This window comes from Platalea leucorodia, assembly GCF_965183815.1.
Source record: "Platalea leucorodia genome assembly, chromosome: 2".
NCBI classification, from domain to species: domain Eukaryota; kingdom Metazoa; phylum Chordata; class Aves; order Pelecaniformes; family Threskiornithidae; genus Platalea; species Platalea leucorodia.
The window spans coordinates 8,901,222-8,922,571 of NC_138824.1; the positions used below are offsets into that span (position 1 = coordinate 8,901,222).

Genomic DNA, 21,350 nt, shown 5'->3' on the forward strand with positions numbered 1-21,350 from the left:
CTTTGTGATAAGAGCTGTAGAAAGCTTTTTTGTTGGAGCAATAACATGTCTTGAAATAAAATTCAGGAACCACAACCATCAGCTGAAAAATTCCTATGATTTACACCAAAATATAATTATAATGCTGTTTATGTAGCTCTGTGGATTTATGGGTAAAGTTAGGTTTTTCTCAGTAGACCAAGGAATAGGTATGGAAAAATAATATTAAGTGCACCTTCCCTTCTTTGTAACTTTTGGAAGAAATTGGCTCAGGTAATAATTATTGGAGGGACTTCTTTTAACTGACCTGCTAGTCAAATGTCATCAGGGTTTTTAATTTTCCGTGATTTTTACCAATAAAATTTTCCTTGGACAGACCTTAGCTGGCAGTTCTTTTTTTCTGTGGCATACAGCCATCAAGAAACTAGGAGTAGTAGTTGTTTTTTTTTTTTTATCATTGAGTGTAGATATAGCTCTCACAGGCATTGCGAAGTGGTTGATCAAGAAGGTGATGGTTTTCAGGCTTCATGAATAAGCTGCAATTCAAGTGTTGATGTGCCAGTGGTTGAAACAGCCTCAGGTCTTCTGTGAGCTGGATTTAACACTATTCAGTGTTGAACTGTAGCTCCAACACTCTAAATGCTTCTACCAGCTGATACCACTGATCTGTCCCTTTTCCCTCCTTCTGTCTTCATTTACATAGATTATGTGTATCTTCAGTGCTTTTTGTTTTTAATTACAAGGTCTGTGTTACTTGATCATAGACTTCAGTCCTGCTCTTTATTCTGGTTGTATGGGAGAACCAGCAGCCTCCGATCAGAGACCTTTTTTATCCCAGGAAGTCTGTCTATAATGAAAACGCTTAAGGAAGATACACATCACCTTGGGATTAGGTGATGTGCATGAAAATTCAGAATACACGAGACCTGAGAGTAGTTTTAGTAGTTTTGTCAATGTTATTTTTCCTTTTTCTGGTCCAAGATTTTGATCGGGCTGCGAGGGCAAGTTGTCTGTGATGTGCTGCTGCTGGTGGTATTACTGGGGCTGCTGGTGTTACTGGGGCTGCTGGTAACTGCTTTCAGCCAGAGCTTTTTGTTTTGTGCTCAGAACTGCAAACTGCTGAATGTTGCTTTGTGATACTGTTTGTGTGAGGGCTAAGCTTTCTTGGGGGGGGGAAGGCTTTGTCAGCCAATAGAGATCTGGAAAAAACACCTCTTAAGTTTTGTCAGCAACTTTCCTCTTTATTTATTGAGTACAGTAAAGTATGATGTAATCAATTAAATTGCAGTGCTCACCTTACATACCAAATATGCTAACCTGTCCTGGAGCACAGGGATTTTTCCTTGTAACCTGTACACATCTCTTTAAAATTTTCAAATATTTATGGTGTATTATTCCCATTAGAAACATGTAGGTTGGCTGCTGCTTGTATCTGTTGCAGCTGGAAAGTTTCAGGGTCTGTGTGTTGCCAAGCCCAATTTGTTGACCTTGTATCGTAAATCAAAAAGTGATGGACTCCGCAAGAAAAATCCCAAATGAGACTTCCTGCTCGCTAGATTTTAAGGCTTAAATTCACTCAATATGTAGTTATTTTTAAATCTAAAATCAGTATTGCATATTGTACTGAGGATGCTACAAAAAAATTCTATAGAATGGGAAAAAGTTGAAAAAAAGGCTTATTTTGAAAGTAGCTTAATTTTGGAGCATCGTGACCATTTGCCTTCTGTTTCTTGGTGCTATGATAAGACGACAGTGACTGGGCTTTCCACATAGGGCTGTGCATTTCATGTAGAACATCTGCTTTAGCTGAACGTCTTGCTGTCCTTCACTTGTGTAAGTGTTGGGAGAGACAGTGTCAAACATTCCCAGAGCATTGCTAGGAGATGTTTGCCTCGACTGATCTTAAATCCCTCTGATAAAGGAGATTCTACAGTCTCACAGGCAATTCGTTTATCACTACCCTGTAGAGACACCTAGACACCTCTTCCTATCTAAGTTATTTTCACTGTAGTTTTAGCTCTGTCTTCCTCCTTCTGTACTTGATGTGAAAGATTTATCAGTATATGATAATTATATGAAAATAGTTGTCATGTGTGTCACTAGCTACCTCTTTTTTAGTTTAGGTTAAGCAGTTTCCCAACAGTCATGGATTGCACACCTCTTCTTTTCATCGTGCTCCCCTGGGTTGTCTTGTTTTGTCTGTGCTTTTCTTTAACAGTAGTGCCCAACACCATATTTCAGGGTGTTGCTAGCACCAGGGCATTAGTGTAATAGACTGTGATGTCTTCACCTCCTCTGCCTCTAAAAGACTCCATAATGCTATTTTACAGCACTTTCTGCAGCCTTGCATTGCTAGCGCCTGTTTATTTGTGATCTGCGGAATGCGTTATACTCTCGTACTGCCTATGCTTTTGTTTCTTCTCATGTTTTTTTGTGTATGTGACTTCTGCCAAGTACTTCATACTTGTTTTTACTAAATTTCATCTTGTTGACTTGGGGCAATTCAATCACTTTGCGTGAAGACCTGGACTCTAAAGGATGTTATCAATTTGTGACATGATCTCTGTTCCATCATTCAAACCATTACTGAAGAGGGAAGCAAAACCGCTTTGGTGACCTCAGTTAAAATGCCTTTTAGTTTGATACTGAACTGCTGACTGTTAGAGTTTTCTCTGTAGTGATCTTGAGCAGCTCTGTGCCCACTTAATTAACATATGCAACTGTCATAAAGGTGCATTAAAGCTCGGATAAATTACATCTGCTCCTTTCCTTAAAACATCTGTCAAAAAAGATTACAATACTTGTAATTTACTTGTTTATTGTGTTGGTTGTGTCTTATAGTCTTGTTATCTAGATGTTTATAAACTGGCTGTTTCAAATAATTTATTCTAGTATGGTTGTGGATATTGGAAGTGGCCTGGTTGACTGCCTAATATTCCTTGAACTTCTCATTTGCAAAAATTGGTACCCGTTTCCTCTTTTCCACCTGGCCAAGGTCATCCATATCTTATTTTTTTTTAAAGAATATTTTTAAATTCTGGCAGACATCTGATATCTATAGAGGTTGATTAAGCAAGTTCTTTAAGTTGCCAAGATTTTGCCAAATAGAATACAGATTATAGACAAATTGATGATAGGTGGATGGTGAGGTGGACTGAAAACTAGCTGGGCTGAACTGACAGGCTTGAAGGGTTGTGATCAGCAGCAGGAGGCCAGTCACTGGTGGGGTACCACAGGGGTCCCTACCGGGATCAGTCGCATCTTCATTAATGACCTGGATGAGTGCACAGGAGGCTGCGCCCTCAGCAGGCTTGCAGATGATACAAAACGGGGAGGAGTTGTTGCCGCACCAGGTAGTTGTCCTGCCATCCAGAAGAACCTTAACAGGCTGGAGAAATGGGCCGACAGGAACCTCGTTGGGTTCAACAAAGGGAAGTGCCCAGTCCTGCCCCTGATGCAGTTACATGCTGCGGGCATCTGGAAAGCAGCTTTGCAGAAAGGAACCTGGGAGTCCTGGTGGACACCGAGCTGAACATGAGCCAGCAAGAAGCCCTTCCAGCAAAGGAGGCCAGCGGCCTCTTGGGCTGCGTTAGAATAAGCATTGCCAGGAGGTCGAGGGAGGTGATCCTTCCCCTTTACTCAGCCCTGGTGAGACAAATCTGGAGTGCTGTGTCCGGTGCTGGGCTTCCCAGTACGAGAAAGACATAAACATACTGGAGTTAAGGGCCACAAAGATGAATAACGGCTTGGAGCATCTCATACAAGGAGATGCTGAGAGAGCTGGGGTGGTTTAGCCTGGAGAAGGAAGAGCTCAAAGGGAATCTCAGTGATGTACACATGTATACTTGTTAGGTTGTTATCGAACTCATTTAAGAAAAGAAAAAAGGGAAAGAAGAAAAGACTATTTAATGAAATGAGTGTTTTTAATATGCAAAGGCATACTCCCCTCCCCCCTGAAACCTGGTTTTTTTTGCCATTTCTCACTTATTTCTCAAGATAATTGCTTGGGCTGTCAAGGCTTCTTGTTGCTTCTGTCTCCCAGAAATGGCATCCAAAGAATTGATGGTTGTTGTTTGAATGATTAAATATGGTTTAAATTTTGGAGGGCTAGGGCAGATCTTTTTAAGTAGAACTCAGGTTTAAATGTAAGTCTGCTTTTGCTGCTAGTTTGAACTGAAATGTACCATTGTCTTCACTTTACCCTAATGATTGCATGTAAAATTAGTTCAGATGTTCACATTTTTGATGCAGAATAATAAAATACGGTAGTGCTGGTGAAGGAAAAGGAAAAAAAATGGGTAGTTTACACAGTAAACATTATAATGTCTTGTGTGACCTAATTTTAAGTCACATGTCAGAAGACTTAGAAGAGGGAAATAGTCTCATTGTAAGATTTTTTTCTCTGAAAGTCTTTGTAAACTTTTCCTATTCAAATTTTTATCACACTTTCTGATCTGTATCAACACGCAGCAGCCTACTGTTCTGTGTGCTTATAACCTTCAAATATGCACTGCTGCCAGCATTTCCATTTCTTTTCACTTAAGCTATCTGTATCCTATCATGATCAAAACTTCTTGAACCCTTGAAAATAAGTGCAAATGTTTCCTAAAACACTTGCAATTTTTCTGTAAGGTTTTTGCCTCCTGGATGACGGTATGAATATGGGCCAGTGTATCTAGAGCAAAACAGTATTTTCTTGCTCTCCCGCTGTATCTGGCAAAGATGGCATGGATTAAGGCAGGTTATGAATTTAAAGCATGGTGTAGTTGTTCCTGAAACAGCTGTATGTACAAGCAGTTCTACAGTCAAGGTACAGTGGCTTGTTGGTATCTCAAGGACGACAGCTTTGTCCTTTCTCTCCTCTGCTCCTGGCATGGAGGTCCCTCTCCATCCCTTTTGCCTGTGCCTGCTCTGATGCTTTTACACCCCTCCAGTGATCTCCTTATCTCACCAAATTGGCAGAAAACTCTGTAAAGTTTCGATTTACCTTTTTTTCCTCCTTGAGTTTGTTTTCTTCAGCATTTTTGAGTCACTGTGCAGGTGGAAAGGAGGAGGTGAGAGCACTGAGCTGGGAGCAGAGGGGATGGGAGGAAGAAGTAGGACGTTCCCCTCTCTGTGCTGGAGAGCTGCTAAGTTTTCTCATTGTCTCATTTATAATCTAAAGCAAGACTGGATTATTCCAAGTGAGTTCAACGCAAAGGTAAACTACTAGAAAGGATACTCATTTGGGAATAGCATTATCTACTCTCAGACTTGCTCGAAAGTGGTTAAGCAGAAGCAGCTGTCTGTACAGACATCTTAAATGTCCTGCCTTTTAAACTGAAACCAGCAATATGATATTTGAATAAAACACAAAAGCAGAGACAGGCAAAAGATAATGTTTAAATTTCCGTTCTATTGCTTTATTGTTTCCATTCTAATGGTTTTTTATTAATTTATTATTTATTATTTTATTCCAGATAATTTTAAGTGGCATCGTTTGCTGTGTCTGTTGTCCCACTACCCTGGTTTGGATTTCATATTTTTTCTAACTTCTACAGGAATGGCTCAAAGTCAACTAGAAACAAGAGAATCCTTTTTGGTGGATTCAGACAAGCTTTCCTTCTGGCCCATCGAGCATATAAAGTGTAACTTTTATAGTAACAGTTGTAAAATCTTCATGATCCAGAACATGCAGTAGTAGTGTGATGTTTTATGTAATAACACTCTCTCTCCTTCTTGTAGGTCCTTTTGTTCTGCATCACAGCTGCTCTGTTCATGTTCTTTTTCAGGTATGTTGCTAGTATATCTATTTATGTTTGTAAAGATTATTCTAAACAGCATTTCTAAGAGCTTACTTCCTTTTTGGTATTCATCTGAAAACTTGTGTATTCTTGACTCAAGCTTTCTGAATTGAGTAGAGTGCTTCCACAACGTTAAAAACCCAGTGCTGTGAGCATCATTGGGCTAAAAAGGGAAATGCTGAGTTAAATGCTTTAAATCTTCTGGAGATTGTACTGATTACTTAAGGAGCCTCCTCTCATCTCATAATTAAGACCCTGGAGATCTAACATTATATAGTATGAAAACGTCTGAAATACTGCTTTCCATGTATGTTCTTAAATAGCTTATGGCAGGGAAGATAACATTTTTTCTTCTAGTGAAAATAGAGGGGAACAGGAAAATGAGGGTTTACGGTCTCAAATAATGTCAAATATTTGACATGCGTGCAGGTGCAACTACCTTATTTTAATGTTAGAGTAAACTAGTTTCACATACGTTTTCGCAAGTTATCAGTTGTATTTCTTTTTTAAAACATAGAGTAGTGGAGTTGGATGAGACACTCATTTTAATAACTTTTTTCTCTCTCGCTTTGCGAGATATATGTAATGTCATTTACCTTGTCATTGTTCCCTTTTTAAATACCAGACCTCTCAAATTTTCTATATTATATCTCAAGCTGGAAAATTGCTTGCTAAAGTAACCTTTGACTGCAGCCCTTTGACTTAGAATTTTCTGTGGCATGTAGCCATCCATGGTTCTTCAAGCCATATATGATCCCCTGGTAATTGCAAAACTCTGGAAGCTGCAGCTTGTTTTTTTGTAATTCCCCTTACTTACGAATTACTTGCAGATCTTGGCCAAGAACAATCTGCAGATAGGGAGAGCTGTTAATTTAAAGGATTCAAAGAAGCATTTCTCCTTTCGTTTACCACACATTAAGACCCTTGCATCAGCAGTGTTCTCCTTGCTTTATTTTCTTCTACTTCCCAGAGGCATGCCATAACAGCCTTGGAGAATTTGACTTGTGAGGTTGAAGTTAGACACTTGCCTGTATGACTGCTGATTAAACCAACTCAAAACACTAACTGGTGAGAGCTATAAATGTTGTATGATTTGAGAGGAAGCTAGTTGTCTCTTATCTGTGTCTTTGGTAATGAATCAGTGTTTTAGAGACAACCTGGAAGTTAAATGAGAACTCACCAGAGCCCAGAGGTATTTGGTGAATTCCTCCCTGACCTGACACAGCAACGCTGACAGTAAATGGGCTCCAAACCACTTTCTCTTCTAAAATTAGTCCTTCCATGCCAGGGTTGATGGATATCCTGTTGAGCAGTCATCAACAACATTTACAGAATCATAGAATTGTTTAGGGTGGAAAAGACCTTTAAGATCACCAAGTCCAACTGTTAACCCAGCACTGCCAAGTCCACCACTAAACCATGTCCCTAAGCACCACATCTACCCATCTTTTAAATACCTCCAGGGATGGGGACTCAACCGCTTCCCTGGGCAGCCTGTGCCAGTGCTTGACTACCCTTTCACTGAAGAAATTTTTCCTAATATCCAACCTAAACCTCCCCTGGTGCAACTTGAGGCCGTTTCCTCTCATCCTATCGCTTGTTACTCGGGAGAAGAGACCGACCCCCACCTTGCTACAACCTCCTTTCAGGTAGCTGTAGAGAGCAATAAGGTCTCCCCTCAGCCTCCTCTTCTCCAGGCTAAACAACCCCAGCTCCCTCAGCCGTTCCTCATAAGACTTGTGCTCCAGACCCTTCACCAGCTTCATTGCCCTCCTCTGGACACACTCCAGCACCTCGATGTCCTTCTTGTAGTGAGGGGCCCAACACTGAACACAGGACTCGAGGTGCGGCCTCACCAGTGCCGAGTACAGGGGCACTGTCACCTCCCTGGTCCTGCTGGCCACACTATTCCTGATACAAGCCAGGATGCCATTGGCCCTCTTGGCCACCTGGGCACACTGCTGGCTCATGTTCAGGCGGCTGTCAACCAACACCCCCAGGTCCTTTTCCGCCAGGCAGCTCCCCAGCCACTCCTGCCCCAGCCTGTAGCGCTGCATGGGCTTGTTGTGACCCAAGTGCAGGACCTGGCACTGAGCCTTGTTGAATCTCATGCAGTTGGCCCCGGCCCATCGATCCAGCCTGGCCAGGTCCCTCTGTAGGGCCTTCTTACTCTCAAGCTGATGAACAGATGAAATTTAATTCCTTTGTCTCTGGTGTTGTAACAGAGGAATTAAAATACAGGACCAGGAGGTTATACATCCATTAGTTTAATTCTCAGGAAAAAAAAAAATCAAAATAATTTTTGTTTGTAAACACAAACAAAAACAGTAAATCAAAGTAGATTTATCAAAAAATAATTAGTGCAGACAAATTTATTTTCTTTTGTCTTTCTGAGTGTAATTGGTATTGTGATTAGAACTTCTTCACAGTGATTCATGGGATACTTTCCTGAAGTAACCAGGTACAGATGGTCTGTGTGAAAATACCTTTGGGTAAGCACAGAATCCCCTGGATAATATGTAGACAGAGTTGTTGTCAAAGGTTGGCTGTCAGAGAGAGGATGCGTTGACTGTGTTGACAAGCACCTACTCAGGTCCTCTATTGTTTAATATTTTTATATTTAAATAATGACAAAGATAACAGTGGAAATGGTTATTATATCTGTAGGTAAAACTGCTGGCTGGGAACTGCAGTTACTTTGCAGAACAGACTTGGAGTTTAAGATAGATGCAAACTGGAGTTACGATCTAAAAATCTATAAAGTTGCTTAGTAATGGCAAGGTTGAGGTAATGCATTTACAGGTAAGGAGCTGTGGAGAATCAAATGGTTTGGGAGCAGTTCACTGAAAGAAGACCCAACAGTAGTTGTCACACTCTGCTGCCTGAGTGTAAGTCAACAATGTCACATTCCTGTAACAAGGGGAGTGCTGTGATGGGATGTATAGAGCGTGTGAGGTACATAAAGTTGTCTTTTCGTTGTACTTAAAGTTTAAGAAGTTCTCAGTGCATTTTTGTGTCCTTTTTGATTATTACGTGCCAAGAAGAATATGGAAGAGGCAGAGAAACGTCAGAGTTTCTCCTCCAGTGATCTGGAGTTTGGAAAACATGGTTTATTTAAAAGGATGGATTGCAGTTGTTTAATTTAAAAAAAATAAATAAGGGATGGGATAACTGTCTTCATGTACGTACAAGACTGCTGAAAAGAGGAAGAGAATAAATATTCTATTCTCACTGGCTGTGATAGAAAGGATAAGGGATAACAGAGCAAGACATTTCTTCTTACAATAATAAATTGCAGCACGGATGAATTCACGTAAATAGGGAGGAAGGAAATCTTAAGAAAGAAGCTGTGAAAAGATTCTCTGGCTACAGATCATCTATCCTTTCAGATCTGTAGGAACAAATTTTGGATAATATAGGTATTACCACTTAGGGACAGGAATATTTCACTTCCTCAGTGTCTTCCACTTTTTGAAGCACATCAGTGGCTGTCATATTGTGAAATATTTGATGTAATAAGCTGTCAAAGACAGCGGCCAGTAAAGTCTTTGGAGGAGGAGAACCTTGCTGTTGAATGCAACTTGAAAGGTATACCTGGAAAAGAATTCCAAATTACAGCTCTGTGCTGTAGAAATCGCCATGTCTTGTAGAGCATATGGAGTGGAGACAGGAGGGCAGGCAAAGGCAGGGAACGCGTCAGTGGTCCAGGCGGGCAGGGGCATCTCTGAAAATCGGTAGAGGGAGAAATGTGACTCTTCTACCACACAATTAAAGTGTTCTTCCACAATTTATAGTCACAGAAATATAGTAGGAGAGGAACAACTACTCAGGGAGGAGACAGAGGACAGAGAGGTCACTCCATCAGTCCTCAAAGTTTTTGTCCAGTTTCTCTGGACTGGGATTGTGAGTTGGTCATTGTCTTATCCCATATATGAATTCATCATTGATTCCCTTCAGTAAGATTTTGGACAGCTGTCAGAGGGATCCTCTGTGGATCTATCCAGAGCCCTGGGGGAGGCAATCTTCCTGTCTCCATTGTTATCTAAAATAGAAAAGGATTGGGAGAGCTGTTAAACTGCATTTCCTCTGTGTAATGACTCAAAATCACTTCAGCCTGTTCCTCATCATAAGGGGATAAACTGACATAAACTGACAAAATAGTGTTAGAATTACAGTACTTTCAGAAAAGTCTCAGAAAAACACCTTATTCAAAGTCAGATCTGCTTGGCTTGTAGAGTATTTTCCCATTGACGATCAAATGCTGTTCACTGCTAACAAGCATTTATTGACACTGTCTTTCAAAGGGGGCTTTTTGTCCTCCCCACCCCACCAAAATGTCCTAAAAGGTGCTGAGAGCAGTAGCACTTTTGGTCACCAAGACCATTTGTAATCCCTTTCGTCGTTAAAGATAAAATCCTGATATCTAAATGGTGTAATCTGAAGCTTAAAACCTTTCTAAAAAGAGACTTGATGTCAGTATACCTCTATGCTACCAAAATATGACGGATGCTTGAGAGTCAAATGCCACAAGGAATAAAAGCAAAGTAGTCTTTATTTTCTCAGTTCATATAAATTGCCTTATCTGAGGCTATTGTTAAGTTTTCTGAACTTAAAAGTGATTAATGTCCCCAGTCAGTCGCTCTGGTTGGCACTAGCATTCCTGGCAGCTCCAGGGTTAACTGAATGTAGCCACTATTTTTGCTCTGTGTAGTTTTGAGCTGGATCATTTTCCTTGCACAGCTCATACCGCGATGCACCGTAGCTGGCATCGGTGCTATGAGCCAGCGGCGGTAGGTGGTTGGGATAAGCATGGAAAGCAGAGATGCTCTTCAGCATTCACATGGGCTTCTGTAATGTTAAAGTGACTGCATACCAGCATGGCTTAAGGTGATCTTTGCTGAACCTAGGAGATGAAAAGTTACTTGAGTTGGAAAGTTCAGAACTGTTTTCTTCATGGAGGAATTAAGATACATTCTATACATCACACAACTTTCAGGATATCTTTCAGGTTGCCGTGTTAACAACAGCCTCTTAAGTTGAGGTTGCTCAGTGTTGCTTCTGGAAGGCAAGTGCTCTGGCTGATAGTTATCCACTAAAAGAGAACAAAATATGGCACATAATTGTAACATGATCATACCTCTCCTTTGATGTGGGTATTTTCCTACCCACACCATTAGGAAATACTGCTGTAACAGATGTATGAATCTTGGTCTATGGATGTATAGGCAAGTTCTTCTCTATTTATTTGAAAAGTTCCTTTTCTAGTATAATGAAATTTCTCAGTATCTCATTATAATGTCTGTTTTGAATTATTTTCAAAACAAATTCTGTAATGGTCCTTTGGCCAGGCAGTTACAGTTTGCTGGTGCTTCTCTCTGACTGCCAACCCTTACACGTCTGATTTCTGCCTCCAAAGCAGCAGAAAAGCTCAAAAGCCTGTGCAATGGATCTGGTGAGTTTATTATTTGAAAAAGGGAAGTATTCAGATAATTTTCCTATCATTTGGTATAGAAAAGGTTTCTCCAATTGTAAAATTAATGCCCTTTACTGTCTGTTGGAAGGCTTTGTCCTCATATTGTGTTGACTTGCTACCCTGATCCTCTTGGCCCATCCCTATGGCAGTTGAAAATTTCACCAGGCAGCCTTGATGTTTATCACTGGAGTTTCCCCAAAATTCTGTTGGACTGTTCAAACATTATTGCATCTACTACAGGACAACAAGAAAAAGAAGGTGCTAAATATCAAGAGTTAAGAAGTGAAGTTACAGAACTGAGATGGTAGAAGAAAACCCAGGAATAATTACTCCAGAATAGATAAAGTGCGAAGGGAGTCAGAATGAAAGGTAAATTCAGAAGAGCAATACAGAAAGGACGACAGTAGGAAGAGGGAAGGAGAGAGTGACTGAAGAGGGAAAAAATAAGATCATGTCAGCCAACAGGAGAAAAAATAGAAGAATATATGAGGAAAAAAGCAGCTGAAATGCAGATGATGATAGGTTTACAAGCAACAAAGTTATATTTACAGACAGAGGAAGCATATTTTAGTGTATTATTTTTTCCTTTGTCTATTCCATCCTCCTTTTCTGGTGCTTTTCTCCTAACTTATACCTCATTTTTTTCTCAAAATGCTTCTGCTCAACTCCACTGGAAATGATGAAATTATGCATCACTCATTTGTGGATAATTGTGGTATACAGTAACTTGTATAGTCCTATCTGTCATAGGTGTATTTAATGCACACATGCAGTCAGCCACAGTTGAAACAGGATTCTTTCCCCTTCTACCTTTTTTTCTCCCCCCTCAAAAACTTACATACAGAAGCGTGTCTGGGGAGAGGAACATTTCCATATCTTTAGGAATTAATTTTCAGGTAACACTGAGCTCCATGGGAACTTAATTCTCATCGCTTACCAAAAAAAGTAATTTGTGATGTCATGTGATGTCATGTATGATTTGTTTAAAAATGCACCATTTTTTAAAGTGTCTTGGAACAAAAGCACACTTGTCTTTAATGCTTCTATTTAAAAAAAAATACAGTTTGCATGGAGTTAAGGTTATGGGTGGAAAGGTTTTGATTATACCATGATTTCATGTCATCTTATTTCAGCTGGAATAATTCATAGTACTGGCTGTCCAAAATACCATTCTAGAATAACTGAATAGAATAAAACAAACAAGCAGGAGGAATCCTATAATGTATAAAATAAATATTTTTAAAATATAATTGAATTAATGTGATTTTAGTAGCAGTGTTATTTTGAGTATTACACTTTTTGGAAGGTTGATGCAATGGCTGTGCTTTTATGCATATTTGAAGAAATCCAGATAATACAAAACTTACAATCTCTGCACAATAAATGAACACCTACATATAAATCCTATCCACATAAACTTCCAGCAATTTGGGTGAACATGTGTTGGCAGACTACAGCACTGGTTGCTATAGTAGTTAATCCTTAGACTATATACTGCCAGTTTATAACAGGCATATGTTAATTCATCTGCTCTGAACCCTCGAAAGGAAAGCTCCATGTATGAGCTGAAACTAGCTATTATGGGAAGTTGGATGTTTCTGATGATTGATTGATCATAAGTTGAGGATAACGTCTGCCTTCTATAGAGATAAAAGTTAAAATGTTATTTTCTGAAACAATAATTTCAGACAATCAGAAGTTATTGCTGTGATTTCACAAGGCAGAACATGGTGTTTTTCATAACTTGGGGTTTGCATAGCTCACGACAGAAAGCTGCTGATCTCTTAATGTCGTTTATATATTATCTATTGATTGAAAATGATAATGAAAAATATAATGAACATCTAAGAAATGCAGATGCGCTGTCACATACTGCCATTAAGATGGAGTATTGAAACTTGTGTAGTCACTGAAAACCTTTAAGAAAGGTCCTTTTGTTTGCAGAGCTCTCTATTCTATCTCATTAATGAAATTCTAGCCTCCCAAATTACAGCTATTTACTCTTCTTTCCCCATGAAACACGTATCCTGTAATTTATTCAGTATTTTCGACATGATATTTCAAAGTGCCTTTATTTTCTTTTAAAAACGTGCGGTACCAGTTCCATATCCGTCTCTCATTTAATCACCTAAGATCCCTTTTGTACAGAAGCAACTACCTGAAAGATATTTTTGCCTTTTAATTCTACTCTCTTTTTTACTGTCGGATAAGCAAGCTTAATAGTCAGAGTTGCTATTGTAGGGATTTAGGATCAAACAATCTTCCCCTTTCTTACAAAGATTAATTTTAAGTCTTCTACATTTGCTGTAGAATTACAGGAGTACATTAAAAGTCCTCTGCTATTGAATTATTAGGTAATAAATCAGAAGAAAAAAGCAGATGAGAATTTTTTTCCATGTTTATATATGTTTTTTACTGTCCTTATATAAACATCTCAAAGTTAGTGGTTCAAAGCATTATTTTGGTAACTGTCACGAAACTTGATTTCTTAGGTATTTTGGATGACCTGGTGAGTAGAGGAAAACATTCAGTCTCATAAGCAATGCTATAAATATCAGTTAGTTTTATTTAGTATGAGCAAAAGTAAAACATGGTATCGCAGGACGGGGTTGCGGATGAGAAGATAACCTCCTAGGTTAACTCTGACACTTCTCTGGCAGAGCACTGCCTTGAGAGTTGCTTGTGCTTAGTTCAGATGCAAACATGGGTAGAAAGGTGAGATAATCTGTCTTCTGTTTATATACCAATAGAACAAAAGGTGAACAAGTATTTTTACTTTTTTATCTTCACGAAGCACTTTTTTTTTCTCTCATACTCCTTCACCATACTTCAACTGCATTTCACTTTTTCTTTCTTATCCCTTAAAACTTGCAATGCCGTGTAGTATGGCTTTGGTTTGAAGGGAAGTTGTGGCCAAGTTTTGCAGAGCTCTGGTCCTAGCTCTCTGCTGCATTCACAGAGGGGGAGACTGGTCTCCCCAAGCTAACGTGTATCCACCTCTATCTCAAAAGTGATATAGTAGTGTTAAAGATATGTTTTAAGCATCTTTTTAAGTGCAAGAATTTGAGATTATTAGATTTTCATACAGGTAAGAAGAATATCTAGACTTACAGGCATTACAAAGAAAATGTATATTAGGGTGCAAAACTGCGGTGTCCAGCGGAACCTGGTGGGCGTCTTTAGTGAGTTTGGGACCCTCTCCTGATGATGTTCTTGCACTTTCCTTCAGTCATCTGTGGTGGCTGCTGGGGGAAGTCTGCAAGCAAATCCCACTTTTTCTATTTCTGTGTTCTTATATTTGCAAGTACAAATCACTGTTTCTCACCTGTTCATTTGGGTAGTGCGGGAGTAATGGGACAATAACGGTATTCATAAAATTAAAAGAAATAAATTCTGGTTTCCAGTCTAGCATCAAAGAGAACCTTACAACAATTAGATCTTTAGCATGCCTGCGCTGCCTGTTGTAAATAGGTTTTCAAGATTCATCTTCAATTTTAGGCACCTGTCTGACATATTTAGGTTAGGAAATCTGAGGAAAAAGGTGGGCAAATCAAGAGGGCAATTCCCATCTTGCGTGGGCTTAATTTATGTTGCAGAGCTGCCTCTCTCTATGGTATAGGTGATTGCGCACCAGACTTACTTGCATAAATCTAGGTGGAATAAACCTGGGCTAATGTCTTTCCTTAAAGTTACCTAGAAACCATATTAAAATAATTCTGAGTGGTGGTTAAGTGTTAAGAATTCCTGAAATGCTGAGAGGTCACGGAGGATGTTTTTTCTAACTTACCCTGCATTATCCTTTTATTTCGTGAACTCACTTTTTGGCTTTAAGATGAAAAATATAATATTTGCTAATAAGAGCAAAATAGGAAGGGAACACACACATATATATGTATATATATTAAAAAGTATATATAAAAGTATATATTTAAGTATTGATTTTTCTGGGTTATCACCAAAGTTTTTGGATGGGAATGAAAAGAAAAAGACATCATAGAATTCATTCTTTCCTACATGGAAAAATGATGTCAAATATTTGAAAACCTCCTTCTGAATGCTAAATGAGATTATTTTAATTTGTACAGTACTAAAAAGTACAAAACTGTAGCGAACTTTGTAATCTCATTAGATCCTTGTCAAGAGTAAAAAGAGAAACCGTTTATAGTTCTGATGCATCTCATGAATTGGGAAGGCAATTTAAATTTGTTGTTGCTTTATTTCTGTCTTTCAAAAAATACATGGCCATGTTATTGACTTGAAACTGAATTTCACATGCAGTTTTGGTAATATTCACCTGATGTCTGTCATATTTTTTGCCAATTTGGGAATAAGATTTAAAGTATTCCTTTAAATTAGGCATCTGTCAAATAATGTTCAGTTTAATAAGGTTTTTCCTGTTGCTGTATAAGTTTTCTTGAGAAAGTATGTGATAACAATATAGTAAGTTTAGGGATTAGAATGTAACATTTAAGATTCATGTTTACATTCTGAATATATATGTTTGTGATACTGAAACGTTACTAGAGCATACTTATTTTAGTCTTAAGATACCAGGAGGTATCGGACTACTTTCCTGAAGATATCCCGAGAGAGAACTTTGGACATTTTGATGCTGATTGTTAATCACTCGATGCCTGTTGTATTTACAGTTTCTTCCGAGGAAATGCATGCCCCATCAGTTTATATTTCTTGCTCTCATCATTTTACTGTCAGCCATGGCATGGCTGTCATGCCAAGCCAAGCAGTGTCAAGAAGTCCGTGCCTGTCTCTGGCCAGAGGTCACAGAGTGCAGGTCTGTAGGCATCGTAGGGAACAAAACCAAACCTGAGAGTCTATATTGTAAAGTTATAGGTGTTCAAAGGGATAAGCATAAATATCTTGACAATATCTCAAACACTCCTTTTGATAGTAAGTTTTAGGAGAAGAGAAGCATCTCTTAGAAATCAGAGCAGCTGTTACCTGGTGCCATCCTGGTGCAGAGCCGTGCTGGTGCCCAGTGCCGGTCTCTGCCTCCCCCCGTCCCAGCCGGCAGCTCCGCAGTCTCTCCTGAAAAGTGGGAGAGAGGATAGGAAAGGTGAGAGAGAGTCTACAGCAGCAGCAGTGTTATTATCAGCAGAGACGGATGATTTGTGTTGCTTCCCCGCGTTGCGGTCGGTTGTTGGCAGTGGCGGTGGGAGCCGAGGGGAGGGAAGGGGCTGGGAGGAGGCCCTGGCTGGGCGCTGCCTGCGGCGGGGAAAGGGATGCTCCTCTCGAGTGCCTTTCAAAATGTTTTCTTCTTTGAATCCCTCTCACTCCTTCACCTCTGTATACACTTGAGGGTGACTGATGGGCTATGCCGAGTGCCAGAACTGTCTGCTCCCCCTTTACCTGCTCTCGTTATCAGATATGCCGCTTCACCAGAGAAGAAAAGAGAAATGCGAGGAGGGGAGACAGGACAGTATCCGCAGTGAAGGAGTAAGAGGCCAAGCAGGACAGGGTTTCCACCAGCCATGAACCAGCTGTAGCTAAAGGAGTGTGAGAACATGGGTGCTTGCTTTGTTAGAGCTGTAGTGCAGCTTTGTGTCTTCGATTTTACTAAAGATCTTTAGAGAGAGTACTTATTTGAAAGCATGTTGGATCATCCAAGTACCTAATCTACAAGTCACCAGGTCATTTTTCCCCCTTTTTTTCTTCCCCTTGATCCAATAGAGAAACATTGTACGCTGTTGCGGCACTCTGTGTCTTTGACTCTGTTTTTGTATAGCCAAGTATTACCGAAACCTTTATGATACTGAAATGATACCCCAGAAAAAAGGTAATCATTGTCCTTTTGGCTTTTTTTTTTTTTAAAGATGGATACTGCCTCAAATCCCTTGAACCACCTTTCTTGTTAAAGGAGGTTTTCCAGTCCCAGTTCATACTACTTTTCACTTTGTCTTTCAAGTTGAAAAGGTGATAGTGGGTTGAAATAGTGGGCATGTATGTTATTGCTGTTATTCAAACTAGCTCTGTTCTTGAAAGTATAAGCTATGGTTAGATTAGATCCAAACGAAGAATATTAACTGTGTGGGCTGGAGTCGAGCTGGTTTTTTATTTTCCCCTGGTTAAATCACGCTGCTCCTGATCCTCCAATATGCAGAAGGGCTGCAGAGTAGGCTTTCTCAGCTGTCAGCGAGTGAGGAAAATGCTGTTCTAATTCCTGTCTCTCCTAGCTTTTTTGGGGGTTGCAGCTTTTCATAATAAGGTATGCTGATCCATCTGTTCCTTAGTAATACACAAGTCAAAAGTCAAGAAGATGCTCTTAAAGTGGGTGACTTCTCTTTTGTTGGGCTTCCCTGCTTTTAAACAGAAACAAAAACACTTTTACGCTGAACTCGGGTGGCTTGCTTTGTTGTTTCCAGTGGATTAAGTAGTGCAAATGATTTTACGACTATATGGGAAGAAAGGAAAACGTTTTGATAAAAGTATCTTATGGTTTCTGTTGCCGCTTTGCATGGTACGTGTGCCAATTTGCATGCTATAAAACAACTTGAAATGGGGATTTTAATACTGTGTATACACTATTGAAAATGTAACTAAATAGTCTATAGAAATAATTAGTTTCTTTAGAAGTTAAAATGGAACACCAGTTGTTGCAAATAGTTCATTGCATTTCCTAAATGAATAAGTTTACTCTTTTATAGAAAATACTAACTTTTGAATATAATATGAAGAGATTAAATTTAATTTTCCATGTTTGGTCACTTTTAGACATATGGTATATAGGCTCCTGGAATTTATTTAAACCTTTTCTTTCCAACAGCAAATCTTGTTCTCGTTTTAACAGATTGCTTTCCGTGTAGTTGGATCCAGTTGCACGGCCTCCTCAAGAGAGGAAATGCATTGCCTACAGACAAGCGGTGCAAGAATTATGGCTGTACAATAGGGAGGATTTTTCCACCATTATCACTTTTCACTGGAGATTCTTTTTCAGATACGTAACAGTGACTCAGTGAACCAGGAAGGTGTTTACCTGCAAGGTGATCTGGTGGTAACGGGAGAAGCTTTTGAGGGCTAAAATTTCAGGCGTCTCTGTCCAGAGCCATCCGAAAAGGAAGAAAAAGGGGGTCTCCTCCCCTTCTTTAGGTTTTGTCTGTCAATCACAAAGGGCTTTTGTCCTGCTAGCATATCGATGTGTCTGGGCTTTGGCTGTTTATCATCTTCCTGTCATCCTTAAATGCAAAATAAAAGAAGGGAAATAGCTTCTGGTTCTCAGGCTTTGAGAATAAAGTGCTTGTGGCTCCCGGGGACCTCGCTGTCCCAGCTGCCCTGGAAGGCCTTCTGCGGGGATGCTGGCGCTGGCAATGCCGCACATCACCCGTGGGGCTCCCAGCTCCCGAGGCAGTGGTCAGGACAAGGCTGATACTACAAGTGAGATGATGAGAAAGCAGTTGAGCTTCACAGATTCAATTTCTCTTTCATCCTGGCATTAAAGTGTCAAGGTTTGCGAGTGGAAGCATAGTGCAGACAAGATTTCCGGCTGCTTTAATCCTGGCGCTAAAAAGATCCATTCACAGGGTGTAAGGATTGGATTTTATTTTTGCAAGGTTTCAAAACTGTTAGATAGATTTTGCCTATGTTTATTGCCAAACATTATAGAAAGTTGATTTTTTTTCCTTCCTTATTTAAAATTATTTTTCTGTAAGATTTTTCTTGTGCGTATACTCTATAGTAAAGATTTGGCAGCTAATTGCCTTACCCTTTCACATACATTTGAGGCACTTTTCATTTTACAGATAGACTACTCAGGGAGAAGATTTAAGTAGCCTGCAGAAGGTCAGATACAAAATTTGTGGTAGCGATGCCTTTGAGCCATAGAGTTCCAGTCCAGTTCTTAAATCACAAGACTATCTCTCCTGCGTTCCTGTTACAGGACATAATTTAACTTCAAAAAGTAGGGCATGGTACAGAATTGCTGTCAGAGAATTAAGGTGGGAAGCAGTATATAAGCAGCTGTATAACACGGTAGAGTTTTAAGCCAAATAAATATTAACTCAGGAGATGTATTCTTCATTTCCTTTTTCAGCAGAATCTGATACTTTTATTTTGGCTTTCTGAGAATTTCAATTTCCTAATATTCTCTTTTCTTTTTAACCAATTTCAAAAGAGAAGGGAAGAAGGAAAAGAAAAGGAGCTGAACAAGAAACAGACTGTGCAACTGTGAAAGTTTCTTTTTTACTTTTTGTTGTTACCTTATGCAGTGTTTTCCTGGGGAACTTTACATGGCAATTAGGATTTGAGAAATGTACTTTTGTAAAATGGTGAAAGTGAAGTTAATTTACGGCTTTTGTACTCTTATTTCTCTTGTTTTCTTTACTGTCTCAGCTCCTTGGCTTAATTTCTTTTTCCCAACTGTTTCCTGTCAGTTCTTCCTGTTTTTGCTGCTGCTCTATTAAAAATAGTTATCTAGTTTTGCTGAGCTGAGGGATATGTCTATGTAGTTGCTTATTTAATTTAGAAAAACAAAATCCTCCTGACATTAAAGAAAGAAAGAAGAGATCCCTTTGAGCAGCAGCTACAAAACTTTTAAGAACAAGCTGTTTATTTACAAAATGCATCTAGGAAAGGAGAGTCACAGCAAGGAATAAATCATAATTCTTAGTGGATGGATTAGATTTTAGAAATCCCAGCTTGTCATTTGACTGTTACCTGTGTTTATTTGATGGCTACAAACCTTTGTGGAGAAACTGAGCTGCAGTTCTTGCAGGCACCATCACAGTCATGAAATACAAGTCCTAAACCGGTAACTCACACTCATCACATGTTTCTGATTTGATAGCAGTCAGGGCAGAAAATCTCCATTTCATGAAAAGCAGAAAGCAATTACATTACATTAGAATCTACATGCTTTGGTATGTATTTTTAAAATAAATAGTCTTTCTGTTTATGTAAGGGTTGCACACAATTAAATATTTTACATGTAACTACTGCGCAACTTGAATATATATTTGTAGTCTAAAGACTACAGTCCCAAATACGGCTTTTAACATATGACATTTATATTTCATTTTAGAACCAGTCATATTTTTAACTGCAGGCATTGGAAATACTTGGAATTCTGTTCCTGTGAGCTAATTGCTGACTAGAATAGGAAAATAAGAGCTACTTTGTGGTTAGATGCTTGTGGTCTTTCTTTTGGCTTTTGGCCCTAAGATAAAATGTCAGGGAAAACACACTAACGGATAATGGTATCAATCAGTGTATCCTGGACATAATTTGAAGCCTGTCAAATGTCTGCTACTTTATAAACATTGAATTACATAATTCTTCTTTATTCTACCTTCTGCTTATACATTATTTGGTTAGAAGAGTATAAATTATGTCGTAGATGATTTTCACAGACATGGTTCAGTTCATAAAGTCTCAATTTCACAGAAGAAGAAACTGCTGCATAAAACCAGCTTCTTCTGTAAAACTGAGACTTTATGGGCCATTTTAAATATTCTGGAGAATGAGACATTCTTTATTCTCTTTCGTATGCTTAATATATTGACTAGAAGCTGTACTGCAAAAGGTTTCTAGTCATATATTTTTAGGCTAAATAATCTTTGCCCCAAAGTAATTGATGTAATAGCAAACTGAAATTCAGAATCTGACTCCGCTTTTAGTAATGTTAATGTCAAACCATGGGTCTAATCATCAGGTGAAACTGTGGTTCAGAAATTCAGTGGCAAATTTTCAATGGATTTTTAAGAAACTTGAATTTCACTTATGGTGTGAATAAGAGAACTGTATAAGTAAATAGTAAGTGAGGAAAAACCTGAAGAAGCATTAAGTTTAAACAGTTATATTCATAGTTGAGATTTTGCTCTAAAGGGTATTAATGCATTTTAGGTTAAAATTTGTATTTTTTTAAAGTAGGAAGAATACCATAGGTATCTGAAACAGTAATTCTCTGCTATGTCAGGATACTGTGAGAGATTTTTTTTTTCCTATATAAATTTGAATGGAAGCATATATAATTTTTTTTCAATGAAATATTAGTGTTTGGCCCAGGATCATGCAAATGCCAAAAATTCTGGGATGGTTCCTCAAATACATTGTTTGAAGTTATTTAGAAGAAACAAGGAGTTGAATAACAGCGTGCATAGTTATTG

At 39.0% G+C, this 21,350-nt stretch overlaps 1 protein-coding gene across 1 annotated transcript in view; it reads left to right on the forward strand.

Annotated features, from left to right (window-relative positions):
* Positions 1 to 21,350, forward strand: part of TMEM135 (transmembrane protein 135) — a gene marked incomplete at both ends in the record, with an annotated part of 183,680 nt that overhangs the window by 114,188 nt on the left and 48,142 nt on the right. The window contains one exon of the mRNA XM_082337150.1: positions 5,704 to 5,750. Coding sequence (XP_082193276.1) covers positions 5,704 to 5,750 — 47 coding nt within the window. The remainder of the gene's footprint in view (positions 1 to 5,703; positions 5,751 to 21,350) is intronic.